Here is a 22,849-nt window from a genome sequence, read left to right on the forward strand (position 1 = left end):
AAGGTCTATGTAGTTTTCTTTTTTACCCTCATCTTTTTCATCACTTGTTTGAAAAAGTGACTGTTGGGAGACAAGTGGCTCCAAGAACATAGTATTCATATTAGCATGTTGAAAAATACGCAGTGTGTTTGTTTTGTTTCTCTTTGTCCTATTTTTTTTTAATACAATAGTATGTCATTAGGAAAGCTTCAGGTATCTAAGAGCAACCTAATCTTGTAAATACTAAGTTTACTGAATCAAAGCTGTTCTTTCAGTCAAGCCCCTAGAGTCTATGAAGCAGATGGAACTAAATTGCACAAAGATCTTGAATGGTCACTTTAAACATATTTTTGTGTAGTTTTATATTGATCAGAATAGTCTTTTGTAAACTTTGTAAAAAATCACTTTAGTAAAATGAATTCAGCTATTCTGAAATGAGTGTTAAACCAAAGCAAACTGCAGCAATATGATATAATAAATAGAAACTTACTTACATTAATCTCCTTAATGTTTTACTATCTAAAGAAGGGAATTCTTCATGACACAAATATACACACACATGGTTACTAAAGTAGTACCTGTTCAGTGCAAAGGAAAATCAAAAGCTTTGATTTCACTGTCTGATTTACCTGTTGTTATATCCAGCATTTTTCCCCCTATCCTGTTAAATCATTGACTCAACAAATACATATTTAGTATCTACTCTGTCCAAGTCACTGTTACTTATTCATGAGGGTACCTCTCTAAAGATAAAATGTTTTCTGTCAATTTGGGGCTCTTTATTTAGCAAGGGAGAGAGAAGTGAAATTTACAAAAAATTTTTAAAATTTATCCTAAGTGCTATGTGAAGAAGTCATGGAAGACACATTTGAGGATATAATACTTGAACTTCCAATAAATGGGAATTAATTATCAGTAGGGGCTGAGATGGGTGAGGACAGTCTTAGGTAAATAGTACAGCATGGGGTTATTAATTACGTATTACATTATAGTCCACATTAAAATTTTTCAATATCAGAATTCTTCTACAGCATAGGGTTCATTATTCTATTATGTGAATCCTTTATATGCAATTTACACAAACCATCTCTTAATTTTATATATTTTAGGTACAGAATTAAGAAGTAATGGTGTGCTTCATTCTTGTGCACAGAGCCTTAACTTAGGAGATAACTTCTTTAGGATAGATTTCAATTCATAGGAATGGGCTTATTTAATCAGAAGATACACACATTTAAAAATATTTGAGAAAAATATTTTGCCAAATTCACTCCTAGAAAGATGTGCTAGTTTACACTTCCACTAAAATTGTGTGGGAGAATCCATTTCTCCACACTCTCAGTAACCCTTGGTATTATTCCTTCTAATTCTTGCCAATTTGATTGGCAAAAAAGGAAAAAACATTTCACTCCTTTTATTTGCATTTCTTTGCTTTCTAATCGTTTTCTACTCTGAAAAATATTTTGAACTAGGCAGTGACACATTAGCTGATTGGCAAAAAAGGAAAAAACATTTCACTCCTTTTATTTGCATTTCTTTGCTTTCTAATCGTTTTCTACTCTGAAAAATATTTTGAACTAGGCAGTGACACATTAGCTGGTTAGTTTTTCAGACTCTGAATTATACTAAATCTGTGAAGAGATATGACAATAAAGGACAGGGTTCTGATTTCTGTTTTTACCTTGCTATTTTTAGCTTGCTGTAGAAACAGACTTTTAATAGAGTGGGAAACATGGATACACAAAAGTTGGATTTTTAATAATTGAAAAAGATTTTGGGAGTATCTACAAATTATAAAAGTTTTACTGTAAGTGCCATGATCTTTAAAAATTACAGAATGGTTTTATTATTACTTAAATTTCGTACCACCTATAGCATTTAAAAAAGAAAAGATTTTAAGGCATTCTAGTTAAGAATATAGTCTCTACTCATTTCAGATGTTGCTCATATAATGTCTGTGAATGATTTCTTCAAGTGATAATGCATTTTTTTTAACTTTTTTCTCTCCTAAGGAAAAACTGGTCTACTTCCTGGATTGTTCTTTCTAGTCGAAAAATTGAATTTTACAAAGAATCCAAGCAGCAGGCTCTGTCTAATATGGTGGGTAGTTCTCTGTTTCTACTATTATCATCTTTACAGAAATATTGTTGAATTGAAAGTTTGATTTCAACAGAAATCACACTACAGCCTCCAAGCCATCAACCTCTGAAAGCAGATGGAGGAAATGACTCAATAAACTTTTAATCGGATGAAGGGAAAATAGAACTTAGTGTCTGTTTTATTAAGTGGTGCATTTGGAGAATAATCACAAAATGAGATGAATGGCGAGCAGCTATCTAGTAATGGGAAGGTAACACTTTAAATTAAGGTGCCATTTATAAATGCTTTATTCTTATTTATGAAATGATCACTAAATGCAGCTACTTGCTCAAATAATGTATTATAAAGTATGTTATAAAATGCATTAGTAATAAATGCTTAACAGATGAGACTATGGGAAGCTGTTTTAAAGAATATTATAAGACGTAAATCGTATTAAACCATGTATGTGCATCTTTAATACATGAATTTAAGTTGTTATCTAGCATACTACAAAGTGCTTCACACGTTAATAAATAATAATAAACTGTTTATAAATGGCACCTTAATATAGGGTGTTACCAATGAGGAAACACTCTAAGTTAACAAAGTGATTTTTTATCTTAGTCTTAACTGTGACATTCACTATATCCAGCTAACCTTTCCGAATAGTTCTGACTCTGTCTAATGGAGCTAACACAATTTCTGTATCCTATAGTTACCACAAAGTGAAATTTGTAGGGCTTCTTGATTGTACCTGGAGGAGGGCCTCATATTTGCCCACAAAGATTTGACAGTGACAGTAAGTAGGAGCAATTCTGAGCTAGTTACTGGGGCAATTCAAGCTCAAAACCTTGCTGCCTGAACACCAGAGCTGCTGCACGATGTCAGAGACAGTGGGCAAGCAGCATGTCTGACAGCCTCCTGATTAGGAAGGACTCCGGGCAGGAACCAACCTGCCATACCCCATCGGCCTGATGGGCGGCAGGGAAAGGGGTCTCCTGGCAGGAGTTAACCACAATGAACTAATTTGTATTTGGCAGGTAATAAAAGATGGAAAGTTCTTTGCTTTCCAGCCACTAGTCGTGTTTGCTATTTAATCCTCTTTAAATGGGAAATAGAAAATCATTTGCTAGGAGAATTTTTGTTTTAAAGGAGAAGATTTTAGGAAGAACAAAAGGTAGCATTTGGCTTGCTCCTGATAATTGCAGTAGCCTTTATCCCCAAGTAGCTTGCTGATTTTGGAGTCTCGGTGCAGTCCAATATGTAAACTAATTATGAATAAATTAAAAATATATCTCAGTCCTTTGTATTTTTAATTTAAACTGCCTCAGAAATTTGTTTTAGGGTTTTGTTTTGTTTTTATTTTTTGGCTACAGTAATATTGAGATAATCTTTTTAAGAAAAATAAAGTACCCCTAAGGGCCAGGCACAAAACAACTCCCTTCCACCCACGGGTCCTTTGTCTTCCCTTTGAATGAGTTCTAAGGGGGAAGTCAGGAAGGGAAGAAGCCGCTTGCCTTGCTGAGTTTGGCTGCTGAGAAGATGATCTTCGTCCTGCTGGGTGAGAAGAATTTCATTGGAGCAGAGTTTATGTGAATGTGTTGGGATAATGGGAGAGATTAGATTCCAAATTAAAGCATTTGGTTTATTTTTATTTTATTATTTTAATCTCCTTGTACCAGGAGATATAATTATCAGCTGCTTATATCAGTTTTATACAGGTGAAAAAAAACTCCCTTTCAGATTTATAGGCGAACCTTGCAAGTCACTAATTGCATGCCTCCAGTTCAGGGTTTAGTATTGTTGTAAATTAACAGTAGATTTTACTTTTGGAAGAAATTCGTTAACATTTTTTTTGGCAGTCCCTATTTGTTACTTCTGCTCCCATTTTCAGTGGTCTTATGGTTTCTCCTAGGCGCTCATTGTCTTCAAAGCAAATCCAGGGCAAGAACTAACTGTGTTTTGTGGTAATGGGGGAAAAATTACAGATTCCTGTTTGTACTGCATGAATTGTCTTACTAGTCAACTTCTTGGATACATTTCTAACCGAATATTAAAGGCCTAGTGGGATAGCCCGCATTTACCAATTCCAGTCTCAGAGAAATGATACGATGATTGCCAGGCCTTGATTAAAGATACTGTGGTTTTATTTTGAAAGATTTATGCTCAAGTTTCTAAATTTCTCTTGTACCCTCTTACACATGTCTTAGTATTATTGTTCATTGTACTTCTGGGAAAAAGTCTGTCCTTTCCTCCAAGGAGTCAGTAGAAATTGCCTAAGTGAGTGCAAAATGTGGTTTAAAGAGTAAATGGCATTTTAATCTGTATAGGGATGATATTTCAATGTTAATGCAGTGGTGAGACAAAGCAGCAAAGTAGCTCGGAGCAGGGCTTTGAAGTTCAACCACAAGGGAGTTTATTCTAGTTTTGCCACTTGGGAATTCAGCTTCTCTGAGCTTCAGAATCCTCATCTGTAAAGCGAGGATAGTGATATCTGTCAAGAGAATTAGCAAGGAATATAATTAGTTAACAAAACAAACAAAAAATACATAGTAGCCATAAGATAATTACATATTCTATTATAATATACTCTATTAAAATATACCTATATTCTATATTACATGATATAGAGTATAATATAATTATAACATATCATTGTGCTGTATTAGTTTTGTGCTTAAATTGATTCACACATGTATAGAAGAAAAAACTGTATTAATTCAAGGAACACCAGCATATACAGTCTCCAAAAAAAGAACTGTGTATCCATAGGCAGCATAAAATGTGTCTGAGCACTAAATAATTATTAAAATGAAGCCATTTCTCTGAGGCCCTAGAGGTAACCTCCTGATAGTCCATATATATTTTCCTGGGGCCCTCATCTTCCTCCATTGTCTCTTAGCCTTACTACTTTCACATTTAATGCATCATGTCACAAAAAGTTGTACCTGGTCCCACATTCCATGTTTGGCTATATTTCTTTTTCACTGAAATTCTTTTAATCATAACCAAGTCACTTTTTTTTTTTTACCTTGCTGTTACTGTATTTAATGTATTTTTTATTGAAGTATAGGCAGTTTACAATGTGTCAATTTCTGGTGTTCAGCATAATAGTTCAGTCATACATATACACACATATATTCATTTTCCGTATTCTTTTTCATTATAGGTTACTATAAGATATTGAATATAGTTCCCTGTGCTGTACAGTAGAAACTTTTTGCTTATCTGTTTTGTGTAAAGTAGTTAGTATCTGCAAATCCCAAACTCCCAATTTATTCCTCCCCACCTTCTTCCCCCACTGGTAACCATAAGTTTGTTTCTATGTCTGAGTCTACTTCTGTTTTGTGAATAAGTTCATTTGTGTCTTTTTTTTTTTTTTAGATTCCACATATGAGTGGTATCATATGGTATTTTTCTTTCTCTTTCTGGCTTACTTCACTTAGAATGATGATCTCCAGGTCCATCCATGTTTCAGCAAATGGCACCATTTTATTCTTTTTTATGGCTGAGTATTATCCCATTATACATATATACCACAACTTACTTACCCAGTCATCTGTAGATAGACATTTAGGTTGATGCCATGTCTTCATAATTGTAAACAGTTCTATATGAACATTGGGGACCATATATCTTTTTGAATTAGAGTTTCCTCCATTTATATGCCCAGGAGTGGGATTGCTGGATCACAGGATAAGTCTGTTTTCAGCTTTTTAAGGAATCTCTGTACTGTTTTCCATCATGGCTGCACCAAACTGCATTCTCACCAGTAGTGTAGGAGGATTCCCTTTTCTTCACACGGTCTCTAGCATTTACCAAGGCAATAAAAATAAAAGCAAAAATAAGCAAATAGGACCTAATTAAACTTACAAACTTTTACACAGCAAAGGAAATCATAAATAAAATGGAAAGACAACTTACAGAATGGGAGAAAATATTTGCAAATGATGCAACTGACAAGGGCTTAATTCCAGAATATACAACCAGCTCATACAACTTAATACCAAAAAAAAAAAATCAAAAAATGGACAGAAGATCCAAATAAACATTTATCCAATGAAGACATACACATGACCAACAGGCACATGAAAAAAAATGCTCAATATTGCTAAGTATCAGAGAAATGCAAACCAAGACCACAATGAGGTATCACCTCACTCTTGTCAGAATGGCCATCATAAAATAGTCCAAGTCACATTTTCATTAAAAGCAGCTTCCCCCTGAAAAGAGATACAAAATCATTTCACTAGTGTGTGTAAATCAGAGATTCATAGGTTCTGCTTCCTCAGTGAACTATTTGAGGAAAAGGAGGACTGATTTTTTCTGTTATTCTTTCTTAATAAGGGCACTAAAGAGTAAACTACCACATACTACCACTGTTACTTTCTAACAGAAAGGGCATTACATAATACCCTAATCCCAAATCCAGGTAGGATAAACTCTCAGAATGAAAGACACTCTTTACCAAGAGAGACTTTCTCCTCCTGTATCTACATACATTGTCTCTGTTCTGTTCACTTCACCTCAGACCAGAGAAAGTTTGGAACAGACTGGCTGGCCCTCCTGTGAAAAGGATCATTTGAAAACCAGTGGTGTCCTTAGATCCAGATTTTCTGGATTATAGGAAAGGACAGTGTTTTTATTCTATATTCTGATCTGTAAGTCACTTTAAAATTGTAAGATATTGTCTTTTCAATATGATGCAGAAACCATTTTTTAGTAAAATATATAAAACATATATGTATATTTTAACTGTTTTTGATTAAACTCCTACATAACCACTACCCAGGTCAGGATATGGACCCTGCCAGCCGTCTAAGGGCTCCCCCTGCCGGTTGTCCCTTGTCATCACAGCCTCTTCCCTTACCACAGAATTAAATTGCATTTTAGTCATTATTTTATCACTCTTCATTATTTTATCAACTATATATATATATATAGCCCTTAAAAATTATTGCTTACTTTGTCTGCTTTTGAATTTATAAAATGAAATCACAGTAAATATTTCTTTTATTTTTGTTACTTTCTTTAAATATGTCTTACTTTTTCCTTTCTTTCATTTTGTTTTAATCATTTCATATTTTTCTCTACTGGTTTGGGAATGATATATTTTATGTCTTTTAGTAACCTGCCTAGAATTACAATTTATCAAAGACTAACGCTATTCAAATCCCTTTACTCTCTTCCAAAATATTCCTTTGGAATATTTTTAATCCACTTATCCCTTTTCCAATATATGTGCTATTTCACTTGGTGTTTTAATTCTTTCTTTCCTTTTTCTTAAACACCGCTAGACATTATTTATTTGCTTTTATAAAATCAGTGTTGATTTATATTGCCCAGTATTTGCCATGCTCCTTGTTATTTATTTCTTCCTGTATCTTAGCCCTTTCTTCTAGGATTACTTTTCCTTCTGTTTGAAGTATATTTTGAGAAATTCCTATAGTAAGAATCTTGTGGTAACAGTCTGTCTCAGTGTCTGCTTGTTTCAAAATGTCTCTATTTCTCCCTCATTCTGTGTATATATTCTCTTTGGACACAGAATTTTGAATTGGTAGTTATTTTCTTTCAGCACATCAAAAATATCTTTCCACTGTTTTCTGTCATCCATTATTGTGATCAGGAAGTTACCTGTTAGTCTAATTGCTGTTTTTGGCCGCTTACAATATTTTCCTCATTACTTTTGTTTTCCCACAGTTTCACCATGATGCATCCAGATGTCAATTTCTTTGTATTTTCCTTGCCTGAAGTATCAGGCCTCTTGAAATTGATTATAACTGTCATTAATGTATTTTAGAAAATTCTCAGCTATTATCTTTTCAAATGTAGCATCTTTTTTGTTTTCTGTTATTTTCTCCTAAGCCTCTAGTTAAGTATATGTTCACTCTATCTTCCACGTTTTACGTTTTTTTCTGTCTTTCTGAGCTGCATTCCAAGTAACTTCTCTTGATTTATCTTCTGATTCTTTAATTTAAAACTCCCTTTGTGACAAACATTGTTTTTATTTCAATTACTGTAATTTTAATTTCTAGGAGTTTGTTTCTTTCTTTAATTTACTGTCTCACTTGGTAGTTTTTTTCCACAAATATTTTAAAGACTCTCTTTCATTTTGTGAATATTAGAAAGCATAGTTGTTTCATATTCTGTGTCTTGTGATTCTGACATCTGAATTCTGTATCAGTCTGTTTTTACTTGTTGTTACTCATGTTGCTTTGTTTCCTTGTGTGTCTGCTTATCTTTGACTATGCATTAATCATTGTTATTGAAATATCATTGGAAGCTCTCTGAGGCCTGGGATAAATTTGTCCTACTCTAGAATATTCTGCATTTTTCTCAAAGGGTCTGAAAGACTTCCCATGATTAATTAGATCAATCTAAGTTAACAGTATAAAATGCTCAAATTATATGTACAGAATAGGAAGGCTACAGCTGTGATATACCTTCTCAGGGACAGAATTATTCTTCATTCCTTTTTGTTTTTTAAACTTCTCTTACATTGCTTATCTACAAAGGCAGTCTTCTTTATAATCCCTTGGGTTTGGAGAGAAGGAAAAAGTTAAATATTGGTTCTTCTTTATCATTTTATAAGAACTCAGGCAGCATCTTTTCCATTATTCTGTGTGGTCAGTTGACCAAGTTTCAAATGTGCAGTATAAACCAATGCCCTCAGGCCAGGTGCAGTTATGTTGACTTGGTATTCTGCTCTTCTCTCTGGGTTCATATTCTCACCTCCCCAAAATATTTATCCTAAAAGTTCCCACTATCTTTTCATACTTTCAATTCTTCTAAGATAATTTTAAAAAGAAATATTATATCTAGCATTTGTCATTGTTTTCAGTGGGAGAGTTGATCCAAATAGCGTAGTTTCTCATTATAATCTACCTCACTTTCATTTAAATATGCATTTGGTTAATCAAGTTCGTGCTATTTATATAAGCCTTGGTGGGAAAAGACTTCATAAGAATATGTATTGAAATCCTACAATGAACAGCTTGCTCGTTAGGACTACATATAAGGCATAGAGATATAATCAAGATATAGTCTTTGCTTTATAGCATCTTTGCCAAAAAGTAGGGTGAGATGAAATAAGAAACATAGACTTTTATTTTTTTTTGAGATTTAAAGGAGGGAGAGCTCACATCTGTGAAAAATTTGAACTAGGCCTTGAAGGATGGTTATAATTTCAATATGTGGAGATTTGTGGGCAGGGAAAATTCCAGTGCAGTAAAAAATATGAGTAATGGCATAAAACTGAGAATGGGCAAGGTCTGTGTGCTAAAAAGAGAAGTGACTTTTTAGTTTTGTTGGATGATAGGATCAAAGAAAAGGACAGAGAAGAATGTCATGGGCTGAGATATGCTACCAGGGGCAACTCTCTAGTAAAGTGGGTCAGTATTCTCCAGACATCCTCACTCTAGAATAGTCTCTCATGGCTCTTTTAACAAATACATACTGAATGGCAGTATGACCCAGGTGTTACTTATCTTAAAAGTACCAGGCCTATCATGGCGAAAAGTTGAGAGAAGAAGCTGATTCTTCTACGATCATAGCTTCAACCTGTTTAGTCCAAGGGCAAAAACTATTGCCTCAAAAGCGCCAACAGTATTATTTGATTCATCTGGTGCCAGAGAAGTCCCATAGAAACAAGAGTTGTCCATTTGATTTATCTTTTGAGGCCTTGACTCACACCCTTTGAATTTTTCAGGTGCACTTATTTTAGTATCAGTAAAGTGTTTCAATTGGCTCCAGCAGTTCAACTGCAACTTTCTGCCTATGTGCCTTCTATGCTTTGTTATTTTAGAGCATCTGCTTTATATGAAGTAGAACCTTGAATCTAGCTATGGGATGTAGCAAATTTGCATTCTCGGTTAGGAAAAAATGATGGATTTCCTCATGGGGAAGAAGCTGTGTAATTTAGAAAACCCATTTATTTATTTATTTTATAGACCATCAAGAACTCCTAACAAGTATCATATAATGTGTTGTTAAACCCGAGAGATACTCAGATGAATAATATATGATTCCTGCTCTCAAGGGACATGTAGTCTGGTAGAGGAAACAGAATCATGTGTATGTTTATTACAATAGAGGAAGCAGTATTGGAGCATGTTTTGAAGGATAAGTAGGATTTCAGTGTAGAAATGTGGGGAAAAGACATTTTAAATAGAGTTAAAGGAGTAAGCAATGATAAGATATGGGAAATTAATTCCTTAATTTACTTGTTTATTTTCCAGATATTACCGATCTCTTGCCTTGCTCCACATATTAGTATGTGCTATAATTGCTCTTTAAAATGTTTCTTGGAGGTTTCCTGAGGCCTAGGGTGAATGTGCCCCAGTCCAGACTATTTTGAGTTTCTTTTGTAAGTTGCTTGGATGCACTGTCAGTGAGGTATTGCCTCAAAATAAGTTGAGGAACAGCATTGTGGAACAGCAGACACTCTAACTTGGTTAGAAAGTCAGTGTGGAATCAGTTCATGAAAGGTCTTTAACAGATTGTGAGAAGAGATGATTTCATTCTATAGGCATCATACTATATAACCTCAAATTAAGAGAGAGTGAGTTTTCAGAGATAGATTTGGGGAATTTACATTTTTTTCTTGAGGTTTAAAAAAAGAAGATGGAACTTGTTACATTATCTGAGAGACCTAGTCTAAAAAATTCTATGTAATCTATCTATCTATCTATCTATCTATCTATCTATCTATCTGTCTGTCTATCTCCACTTGTTTTAAGTTGCTGACCCCTTAATTTAAAATGCATTTTAAATACTCTGCATTTCTATTCTCCTACCCTCATGATTCTGTTTTTAATATATTTTACCTCTAGTTATTTTGTGTATTCCTTAACTGCTTTTTGTGGGTACAGATGATATTACTACTTCTGTCTTTTAATCTCCCTACTAGCTTTGTGTGTGGATGACTTCCTGCCTTTATTGTATGTTTGCCTTTACCAGTGAACTTTTCCATTTCATAACTTTCTTGTTTCTAGTTGTGGCATTTTTTTTCCACCTAGAGAAGTTTCTTTAGGATTTGCTATAAGGCTGGTTTGGTGGTGCTGAATTTTTTTAGTTTTTCCTTCTCTATGAAGCTTTTGATTCTCATCAAATCTGGATGAGAGCCTTGCTTGGTAGAGTACTCATGGTTGTACTTTTTTTTTTTGTCTCTTTAAGTATATCATGCCACCCTCTTCTGGCCTGAAGAGTTTCTGCTGAAAAATCAGCTGATAGCCTTATGAGAGTTTCCTTGTATGTTATTTGTTGCTTTTCCCTTGCTGCTTTTAGTATTTATCTCTTTATCTTTAATTTTTGTCATTTTGGTTACAATGTGTCTTGGTATATTCTTCTTTGGTTTCATCCTCTTTGGAGTGAAAAACTTCATGGTAACCACAAAACAAAAATCTATAATAGATATACACACAAAAAAGGAAAAGGAATCCATACATAAAATTAAAGATAGTCATCAAATCATAGGAGAAAAGAACAAAAGAAGAAAGGGGAAAAAAAGACCTACAAAAACAGATCCACAACAATTAACAAAATGGCAGTAGGAATATACATATTGATAATTACCTTAAATGTAAATGGACTAAATGCTCCAACCAAAAGACCTAGATTGTCTGAATGGATACAAAAACAAGACCTGTATATATGCTGCCTACAAGACACTCACTTCAGATCTAGGGATACATAAACACTGAAAGTGAGGGGATAGAAAAAGGTGTTCCGTGCAAATGAAAATCAAAAGAAAGATGAAGCAGCAATACTTATATCAGACAAAATAGACTTTAAAATAAAGACTGTTACAAGAGACAAAGATGGCACTACATAATGATTAAAGGATCAATCCAAGAAGACATAATAATTATAAATACATACACACCCAACATAGAAACACCTCAATATATAAGACAAATGCTAACAGACATAAAAGGAAAAATTGACAGTAGCATAATAGTGGGGGACTTTAAGAATACATATATATGTATATATAACTTGAATAACTTAGCTGTACACCTGAAATTAACATAATGTGAGTTATCTATACTTCAATAAATAAACAAAAAAACCTATGGAAATAGAGGAGAACAATAAGGCCTATTTTCTTATTGACAAAGAAAATAGCAAATTGGCTAAGTTTGTCATCATTATGTACCAATGCACTTAGTAAATCACAGGGCATCTTCTCAGAAAATATATAACATTCTCATATGTCTTTAACCTTTTAACAGTGTGGTTGGGTATTTCTAAAGAAGTTTTAGTACAAAGAAGGCAAACAGGGCTGCTCATCTAAGGAGGACTAAAAATATTGCTGTGCTTGAAACATGGGTGTATCAGCACTTCAGTGAGCACCAGTAGCAAACCTGGTAGTGTTTTCATGTGACCCAGAATATATATTCAGTGTGGCACTCTACTGAAATAAATGCACTGTGCAAAGTGTATTTCTGGTTAGGAAATTTCTCATCTCCACATACACCAAAACTCAGACCAAGTGAACCTTATTCTCATCAATTAATTATTTCTTTTATATTTATCACATGGTTCTCAGAAAACTTAGTGTCACTTTTGATATAAATTCAGAAGTATTATAAACATTTTAGGGATTATTTCTCCCCTAAAATTGTACGATTCTAAAGCCAGTATGTTTAATATGGAGCCCACGTTTGATTGCATATGTAACGCCAGGTGTCTTTTGCTACTTTTATGTTTTTCACTTTACATTGTGTTAATACTTTTAATCAAAGGCAAACGCTGGAAATTTTACTTTTAATGACAAAACTTTTCCAAGGCATTTAATAAACTATTAACTTTTTAAAACCACTCATTCAACCATAACCTGGAAAGCAAAAAAAGAATAATATAAAAGACTTCATTAAAATAATTTGTTTACTTTTTAAATATTGTTTACTTCCAGTGCAAATAACGAACACAAGCATTAATTGAATAATGCAGTACATCTAATGTTCATTCACTGTAGCATGACTTTAATAACAAAATGGACTTATTTATGAGAGTAAAATGATGTGATTTAGCAAAAAAATGAAAATAGTTTCAATCAGAAAGCTATTCATGAATTATTGAGTGTTCTGTGCAAAATGAATATGGAATGATTTTATCTTTGTAAAGTGAATGGTAAGATTTTATTTGGATCCCTGCTCAAAAAGATCATAACAATGGAAGGGCAAACAATAGATCTACCAACCTGAGCCTATTGAAAGCGTTTAAAATCTGTTTAATATTTTAATTCTCACGATGATAGTGCTTTGGCGAAGTCAGCATGATTGCCATTGGGGCGGGTTATTAGTGCATCCATAAATTGCACTATCATATGGCCTCATCATACATTTGTAACTTTTTTTAAAAGAGAAAAAACAGTCCAAAATCTTGAGAATGACAGAAGGAGACGGAAAGAAAAGAAAAAAGAAAAATGAACTCTAGCCTTTTATTAACACAAACTTTGTAAGGAAAAAATGAAATCAAGTGATCGATATTACTATAAATGAAGCCATGTTCTCTGGTTATAATTTTCTCAGGATTTGGCCATAACCACAATAAATTCTGTATCTTACATAATTTTTAATAACCACAAAAATCTATGGAATTGATAGGGTGCTTTATAAATGGATAATAGCTTATTGTCCAATAAGCCTCACCTTAGGCTCTTTCAGAAAACTATTTTAATTATGAAGCTTGACTCTGTGGTTTATCATTTTGGTCAATGAAATACATCTGATTTAGAGCTTGCATTTCTCTTAGAGAAAATGGACTTTTACTCCATGTGCAGTTTTTAATTTACTGAATATATGTTTTTATTTTTCCTTTAAAATTCACTACTAAATTGAAATGCTCTGGGAAGCAGTATACCATATTAGGTAGAAATAGAGACTTTAGGTAGAAATAGGAGCTTCTAAGTCAAACCACCTGGTTAGGAATCCCAGGTTCACATTTTATTTGTTGCTGTAGTGCTTTGATCTCTCAACTGCATTGTGGGGTTAAGAAGAGTACCCACCTCATAGAGCTATTGTGACATTATATGAGAAAATTGATGTAACATGCCTAACACATAGCAAAGATAACCAATATTAATTATACTTATTATTGTTGTTATTAATGCCAGATGAAACAATGGAATATAGTAGTTAAAAGCATAGGCTTTGGAACAGACTTTCTATTGCATTATTTAATTAATGCTTGTGTTCATTAAAACTGAATTCAAATGCCCAAATTGCCACTTAATGACAGTATATTTAAAAAAAATCTTGTCTAATTTTCTTAACAATAATATAAACATTTTTAAGGTAAAGAAACACTACCTGCTGTCCAAATACTATTCACAATTTCCACAGAACTCATTTTTGCTCAAATCACAGTCCAAAACAGATATTCCTGGTCAGCTTTCTGTTACATGGTACTTCTCCCATCTTTTGGTTGTGTCATCCCCTAGTGGCAGATGAAGCTAAAATTAAGCGAACATAGGAAGGTCTGCATGCTCTTTAAAAGCTGTGAGCCCAGAAGTGTTTCACATTGTTCTTGCTTACATTTCAATGATAAGAATGAGTAATGAGGCTACAGGCTGATGCAAAGTAGAATAGAAGAAAAATGGAGCTCTTGACTGGTGACCTACCTACCAGTGACAAGTCCAGACTCCTGAAGAGGAAGCACTACACATATTTGGATGGAAAGCTGTCCATCCTTGCCACAGGAGTGTAACACTGATTGTCTTAGCCCTGACTTCCTAGAAAACAAAAACTCAAATTAAGCACCCATGCTTTATTTGGGAGACATGAATCCAGGACACAGAGAGTGAAGTAAAAAGGAAAGGAGGCAGGAATGATGGGAAATAGTAGAGAGGTGTGTTGCCCTGCTGGCTACTACTCTACAGTGAGTCTCAAAGAGACACAGAGGACCACTGGGCAGGTGTACCACTTGACTTGAAAAGAAGCTGCAAATAAACTGTCTGGAGAAAACATGAAGCAGTTTGTAGGAGAGACAGTTGGAGGAAGGGGAAGGAATTTATCTGCCACGTTTCTTCTCATTCTTGCTTCCTTTTGGTTACAATTCATCACCCAGAGTCTTTACTGCCTGTATTATATGGATCTTGGCCACACTCTTGGATGGCCACTCAGAAAGTCAGATCCTGCCCCCTTAAAATGGCATTTCATCCAAATCTGGAAGTGGTCTGTGAGCCAAAAGCGTATCTGCATTCTGGCAATGGGGAGGGCCTTGTGTTCCAAGAAGGTGCCAAACAAGGCTGGTCATCTGTAGAGTCAGTTGAGGCAGACTGAGTGGATGAGGGTCTAAGGAGGAAATCTGAGGGGATGCCTGAGGCATCAAAACTGTGCCCAAGCTACTCACCTTGCAGAATTAAATAAACTTTTTGTGTAATATAAATTTAAGACAGTATCAGCATGCAACAAAAGTAGACTAAATAGAAGCTTTTGTATTTATTCTAGCAAGATTTTGATTCAGGAATAAATATAATAAATTCTTCTTAAAAAAGAGAGAAGACTTTCTTCTCAAAAAACACAAAAACAAATATACAAACACATAACACTCTGGTATCCCAAATCACAAAGAAAGCTTTGCTTATCTGAAAATCTGGCTTGATTTGGTCTTGTACTGAAAAATTTCACTGTAGAAACAATTTCAGTTATTATTAACACCATTTATATTCATATACATAAAACCCACATCTTACAATCAAAGCATCCTCCTCTATGTTGACAGCAGTCATACTTTAGACATTAATAAGATCAGGTATCCATTCAGCACTCTTTCCTAAATCATTTTGCCCAAATGAGAATTTATAAGTGAGTTTTATCCTCTTCCATGACTGATTTTCCAGAACCAAAACCAGTTATGTGATAAAACTTAATTCCTCTAAACAGATTTTGTGTTTCATGTTTCAAACTGAAAAGGACAATCTTAGTCCATATTCTGGAATAGCAATTAATCCAAAGTAAAAAATGGTAGCTAATAATCTGTTTCATAAAATCTGAGCCCTGTCTTTTTATCAACCACATCTAGTAATAAGGGTATGAGAATGAGTGGCCCAGTGATTTGTTACCTACACACATACCCAATCTTCATCGTGGAAAATTCCATCAAGCAAAAGAGCATCTGGCCTTTGATATTTTTTTAATATACATTAAAAGCCCCAAATATTCCATAAAGAAAAATGGGGAACTTAATCCCAAAGGTTTAATCTAAATCAGAGAAAAAAACTTTTAAATAATTATATTTAAATATTTTAAAAATCAATCCTTTATATTTTAACTTTACCCAGAGGAGACATGATATGTACACCCCTAGATTTAAATTCATATTTAGTCAACTTTTTAAAGTATATTTTTATAATGGTGTGCAATATGATACATTGGCATCATGTAGTTCATCAGCAGACTTTTTATGTATTTCATAGCTGTGGAATCAGAAATATGTTTTCTATTAAAGGATCATTTAATTTCAGACTTCTTGAATAAAATCTTGATTGTCTTCCAAATAAATTCTACAACTTTTCTGAACAACTTATTCCAATATTTAACAACACTTTAGTTTAACACCAACAATTTTCCCTTCTTAATAAAGCCTAGTCCCTCAAGTTGTTCTTCAAGCCTAGGTCCTTCTGCTTTAACTTTGTAAAAATGAACTGTTTATTAGGATCACTTCTATATAATCCTTCCTCTACTTCCCTTAGTTTTCTTTTCTTGAGGTTAGTATTTTTATTTGCTTGACTTTTACCCGAACCACTTGTTTTTTGCTGGCATACTTTTAAATTCCCCCCAGATCTCTATTATTTGCTTTAATTTTTCCATATGGTCAGTCTTATTAAAGGTCAGAATAAATGGGAATATTGTGATTTTATGTACATAATGTATTTCTCATTTTGTAAACTGTCATGCTGAGATGTATTATTTAATTTTATTTATTAATGCATTGGAATGAATTTGGACATTTTCTATTGTAATTCTCCATCCAGTTCATAAGTTAATCAAACAAATAACAAATTTTTTGCTGAGTGCTTATTTTGGGCCAATTTGCTAGATTTTGGGAAAATAAAGAAGTCTAAGGCAAAGCCAGCTTGTTCTCTGATTGTTTAGCTGGAGGAAAGAGACACACTGAAAAGTAATTTCAATGTGTGGAAAACAAAAAGAATTGTTAAAAAGAAAAAAGTGTGTTTCAAAGTAGGGGAGATGGTGAGAAGAAATGGTAACTGTGCCTGCAGAGGTAAAGGAGAGCCTCATGGAGGTTATTTTGGAGTTGCATCATGAAAATGAGCAGATAGGAGGCAGGGAGAATGTATTGAAGAGAAAATAAATGTGTTTCAGATGAAAAGGGTGCATGCTTACTCAGATCCCCAATGTACAGAGTCATAAAATCATGTTGCATTTTGGAAACTGTCATGAATTTAGCATTGCTGTGTTTTAGGGAAAAAAAAATCAAAATGTGGAGAATTAATTGAAAAGGGTTTTACTGGTCTTGGCAGGAGCAGCAATGTGAAGAATTCAGATGAGAGAAAATAAGAACTCAAATGAGATTGTGATCTAGCTCTGGAATTTAGGCTTTGAATCTTTTGGTTGTAGGTACTGGGGGAAAGGGGAGAACTAAAAAAGTGACAGAAGTGAAGTGGATTAAGGAAGGATTAACCAACGCAAACAGTAGGAAAAAAATGGAGATGGTGATTACATGAGTTATCTGTGCGCCATCCTAATGGTAGTTAGTTAGAAAATACAGTTCTGGCACATGGGAGGGAGCTGGGGGCCAGAGGAACCACAGGGGAGTCAACATATTTATAAGTGACAGATCAGACCATAGGCAAGAACAAAACACATAGGAAGCATGTAAACCATGAGAAATAATGAAGGACTTGAACCATAAACCAAGAATTTCTAACATTCAAGAAATGGGATGAAGAAGAGGAAAAAAAAAAGACAGAAACAGAAGAGTATAAAAGGTGAAAGGAGAATTTGGAAAGAAAATGTCTCCATGACTGAGAGACGGGATTTTAAGGAGAAGGGCCAGCAGAGTCTAGTAATACCGAGTTCCAGTAGAATGTTGACAGGAGAGAAGGCACCAGGCTGCTTCTGTTGACCTTAATGGTTAAAACATTTTAGATTGGCCAGGGAAGGGAGTAAAAGGCTGCAGTGGGTTGAGAAGAGAATAGAATATGAGCAAACAGAGAATATGACTGCAGCAGACTCTAAAGAGTCCTGACAATAATGCAAGGGAAGTAGATGAGACTGAGATAAAGTGAAGTTGTGGGGTGATACTTGCTTTCTTCCATTTTTTAAACAGGAGTGACTAGAGTGTGGTTATAGGCTAGAGCATATAATCCATTTGAGAGGCAATAAGGAGTGAGATTGGATGGAATTAGGAACTAGAGAGAAATAAACCTTACACAAAAGAAGGAGCATCTCTTCCTCTCAGGGAAAACAGGACCTGCCTTGTGAGTTGTTCATGTATTATATGGAACTGACAGGGCAGATAATTTTGATGCTCATAGATGCCACTGTCATGCCCAAACATGGGCATTCATTAAACAGGTGGACCAGAGTTACCTACCCTCATCCATAATTCTGGGAACCAGAAGTAAAAACAGGAAATGATGACACAAGGAAGAAATAGAAAATGTTAAGTTTTATTTTGGGACCTAAAAAGGGCATTATATGAACTAGTAGGAGGAAAGGGTAGGTATGGAAGGGAGGCAGTGTGCTGTGTTGTGATCAAGCACTTGGGACTTGGAATCAGATAATATGGAGTTCATATCTCAGCTGGGGAGCTTATTAAATGTGTGAGCTTATTTAAGGCACGTAGCCACTCCCTGCTTGAGCTTCGTCACATGTCAGTTGAAGGCAATGGTAATACCGTCACAAGATTGTTGTCAGGAATAAATAAGAAACTGATGTAAAGCTTTCAGAAGGCAAAACATACAGAAATGTATTAAAGTTTGTGTTTGTTCATTTTGATTGCACAGACCGACTATGAAAGTGGGAAGAATGGTAAACGTTCTAGCCCAAGGGCTTTATGATCTCTGTGAATTAGAAGTAAGCCAAATATTTGGTAGACCAATTTGAAAAAGTAAAGCTCTGGGAAAAATGTGCCTTGGGGAAGAATAGAAACTGACTAGGAACACGTAAAAAGTCAGCGAAATATCCATGACATTCATCTTGGCAATGATTTCATGGATACCTTAAATGTCCTTCTCACAATAATAATAATGAAAGTTTTGCTAAATAGAGTCAAAAGCTTCTTATAAGTAGGTGGCCATTATTTGTAATGTTATTACACTGAGTAGTCAAGTTATTTCTCCAGAATTAAAGAATATGAGGAAGACTGTAGAAGAAAAAATAGATGAGAGAGTAGAGTGGGTCATTAAATGAGGGAGAGAGAAGCGGGAGAGAGAAAAAGGGAGAGAGAGTGGCTGAAGTGACTGCTGAAGCGGGGACACAGGCTTGGACATAAAAGAAAGTAAAACCAGAAAGGACTTGAGAGACTGTGAGAACACACAAAGGTCTGCCGATCTCAATAACCTCAAAACCAAACGTAACAGAATGGGAGTAAGGAAGACTCAGAAATTGGGATTTGTTAGGTGAAAAGTAGAGTGAAGATTGCTAACGCGGAGAGGAGGTGAAGCAGTGAGCTCATGAAGAATGTAAGAGATGGATCAAGGTCACATGCATGAGCGCTAGGAGGTGACTGAGAGTGATGGACAGAGTTCAGACTGCGATAAACCCAATCCAGGTGTCAAAGCCATGGAATTTAGTATATGATGCTGATGAGAACAGTTACAGGTTGGCAGAGCTAGACTGTAAGAACACTGGCAAAGCTTAAATTGCTTTTTACCCACAGGCATCCTCTAGTTTTCTCTCTCTTTGAGAGAGAGAGAGTCTGCAGAAAATTATACAGACCCGAGGCTAGTGTGGAATTCTTAAAGGAAGAGTCAGTATCCTGTCTCTGGAGTTCCAGTGTCTGACACAGTGGCTAACACACTGACACTTAGCAGACATACAGTAAACATTTATTGAGTGATTCTGTGAAATCCTAGGTTCAATCCGCAAAGAGTCCATTAAACTGTTTATCATTTTGCTAAATCACAGAAAGTGTCAGGAATTTTAAGATGCTCAAACCTTTCTTCCAAAGTGCAAAACTAGTTGCATTTTGGTGTTTTGCTCCATTCATGAATTTAACAAATATTCATTGAACAATAACTGTGTGCCAGGCACTGTTTCATACATTGGGGAAAATAGTGGAAGAAAAGGCAAACAAGGTCCCAGCTCAGGCAGTTAAATTCTAGTGGGTGAAAAAATAGGTAGTCTATGTATATGTAAATTTCAGTTAGGAGAAAGACTGTGGTGAAATTAAAATAAATAGTGACCCAGGGTGTAATCAGGAGTGCTGGAATGCCACTCTTTTATATAAGGCAGTCAGAGAGAAGACTTCTGACAAGGTGACATTTAGCTGGAACCTGATGGACAAGGAGTCAGCCATGTGACAATTGGGAGTTATTCCAGGTAAGCAGGTGGTATAAAGGCCCAATGGGTAGATCAGGTTTAACAGAGAAGGTCAAAAGCAAGATCAATGTATCTGTACTAGAGTCTAGTAAGAAAGGCATATCTTTTCCCAAAATGTTTCATGTTTTACCATGAACATGATTATAGTGTATATTCAATTTTCAAGGACTACATGGTGTTAGAAACATACTCCGGAAGGGCACAGCTTGCATTTAAATCCTGACTCCTCCTTTTCTACCTGTGTTACCTTGGGAAGCTTACCTAACCATTTCGGCATATTTTCTTACCTGTAACATGGCAATAATAATAGTACCTACTTCATATAGGTATTATAAGAACTAAGTGAACTGGCAGCTGTAAACACATAGAGAAGTGTTTGGCCTATAGAAAGTTCTTCTTATATAAAATTATTCCATCTTTTTATCGTGACTACATTATATGGGAAAGATAACCTCTTTTGTTGTATGTGCATTTTGTTTTGATGGTTATTTCTATTGGTTCTGAGTATCCCATAATTTAATTTACCGTAGAAGAGGTAAGTTGTTCTTAGTTTTTCCATGTCATAAATCACTCAACAATGAAGATCATTATCGTGCTTTGAGATTTTTCACAACAGTGATCACCTGGGTGGCAGAGTGTGGGAAAATAGTAAAAATATTTCACTCTCTGAAGCATCCATAAGAGGCATGCTCATTTTTTTTTTAATGGAGGTATTGGGGATTGAACCCAGGAACTCCTTCCTGCATGCTAAACACACACTCTACCACTGAGCTATACCCACCCCCTGGGCATGCTCATCTTGATTAGTTTCTCATGAAATTATTACTAAATAACAAAGGAATGGTACGCTATCAATTGCTGTCCTGCCAGCTGAATTTATCCTGAAGGAAACTTATGCTTGGCCTGTACAGTGTTTCCAAAAACATTTTTATTGAGTTGCCAAAATTAAAAAAAAAAAACCCTCACAATTTACAATTTAAAAATTCCATATTTCTGGCTTTTTTTGAAAAATAGACCATTTCTATTAAACTGATAAAATATGGTGGCTATGAGGCAACAATTGTGGACAGATTTCTTATACCATTTCTACCATTCTTTCATAATTTTGTTTCAACCTGAAGTTCATACTGTTAAAAATATTGTCTAAAAATATTGTGTGCTGGAGAAGATGAAAACTCTAATTCGAAGAGATACCTACACCCCAGTGTTTATAGTGCACCTATTTATAGTAGCTGAGACATGGAAGCAACCTAAGTGTCCATCAGCAGGTGAATGGAATACTACTCAGCCATAAAAAGAATAAAATAATGCCATTTGCAGCAACATGGATGGACCTAGAGATTATCATATTAAGTGAAGTAAGCCAGACAAAGACAAATATTATATGATATCATTTATATGTGGAATCTAAAAAATAGTACAAATGAACTTATTTACAAAACAGAAACACTCATAGACATAGAAAACAAACTTATGGTTATCAAATGGGAAGGTGGGGGAGGGATAAATTGGGAGTATGGGACTAACAGATGCCCACTTATAAAATAGATAAGCAACAGGGATTTACTGTATAACATAGGGAACTATATTCAATATCTTATAAAAACTACAATGGAAAAGAATCAGAAATAGTATACAGGTATATACATAAATATGTATAACCCAATCAATTTGCTATACACTTGAAACTCTCTAACAATATTGTAAATCAAATATACCTCAATTTAAAAAGTGTAGACTCCATCTCCCTTCCCCACCACCCTGCTACCCTTTCTTCATTTGCATTAAAACAAGATTTCTACTTAAAAATTACAAGCTTTGTATACTAAAATTTTAAAGTATTCTACTGAAAGGTGAGAAAACTAAACTTATCTATAGGAAAATCTAAAATAGCTCAGAACGTATGAAAATAGTTGGAGTCTTTGAAATGTGCCATAACTTTCTTTAAAAATAGGAAAGAAATTTCCCAAACAGGTAAGTTTTTTTTTAATGTTTGAAGCTATGCAAATTTAAAGTTATGTAAGTGTGGTTCACTTAAACTAAATGAAAGTATGAAGAGGCAGATATAGAGGATATCCAATAATTGATTATTATGAATTACTGAACTAAAAACAAGTTTTAAATAACACTCACATTGTATTGTGTAAAAGGAAGCGTATGCTATAATAATATTTGATCTAAATTAAATTTACTGTATACAGATACACATTATACTTATGTGTATAGTCTTAAAGGTCTGAAATGTGAATTTCTAAAAGGTGTACAATTGGCACTTA

General features: G+C 34.5%; 1 protein-coding gene across 3 annotated transcripts in view; it reads left to right on the forward strand.

Annotated features, from left to right (window-relative positions):
- Positions 1-22,849, forward strand: part of ARHGAP15 (Rho GTPase activating protein 15) — a 584,181-nt gene that overhangs the window by 101,627 nt on the left and 459,705 nt on the right. For all 3 annotated transcript variants that reach the window (XM_072960912.1, XM_072960913.1, XM_072960914.1), the window contains exon 5: positions 1,992-2,079. In XM_072960912.1, the coding sequence (XP_072817013.1) occupies positions 1,992-2,079 (88 nt within the window). The remainder of the gene's footprint in view (positions 1-1,991; positions 2,080-22,849) is intronic.

The sequence above is a fragment of the Vicugna pacos genome, chromosome 5 (genome assembly GCF_048564905.1).
Source record: "Vicugna pacos chromosome 5, VicPac4, whole genome shotgun sequence".
In the NCBI taxonomy this organism is placed as follows: domain Eukaryota; kingdom Metazoa; phylum Chordata; class Mammalia; order Artiodactyla; family Camelidae; genus Vicugna; species Vicugna pacos.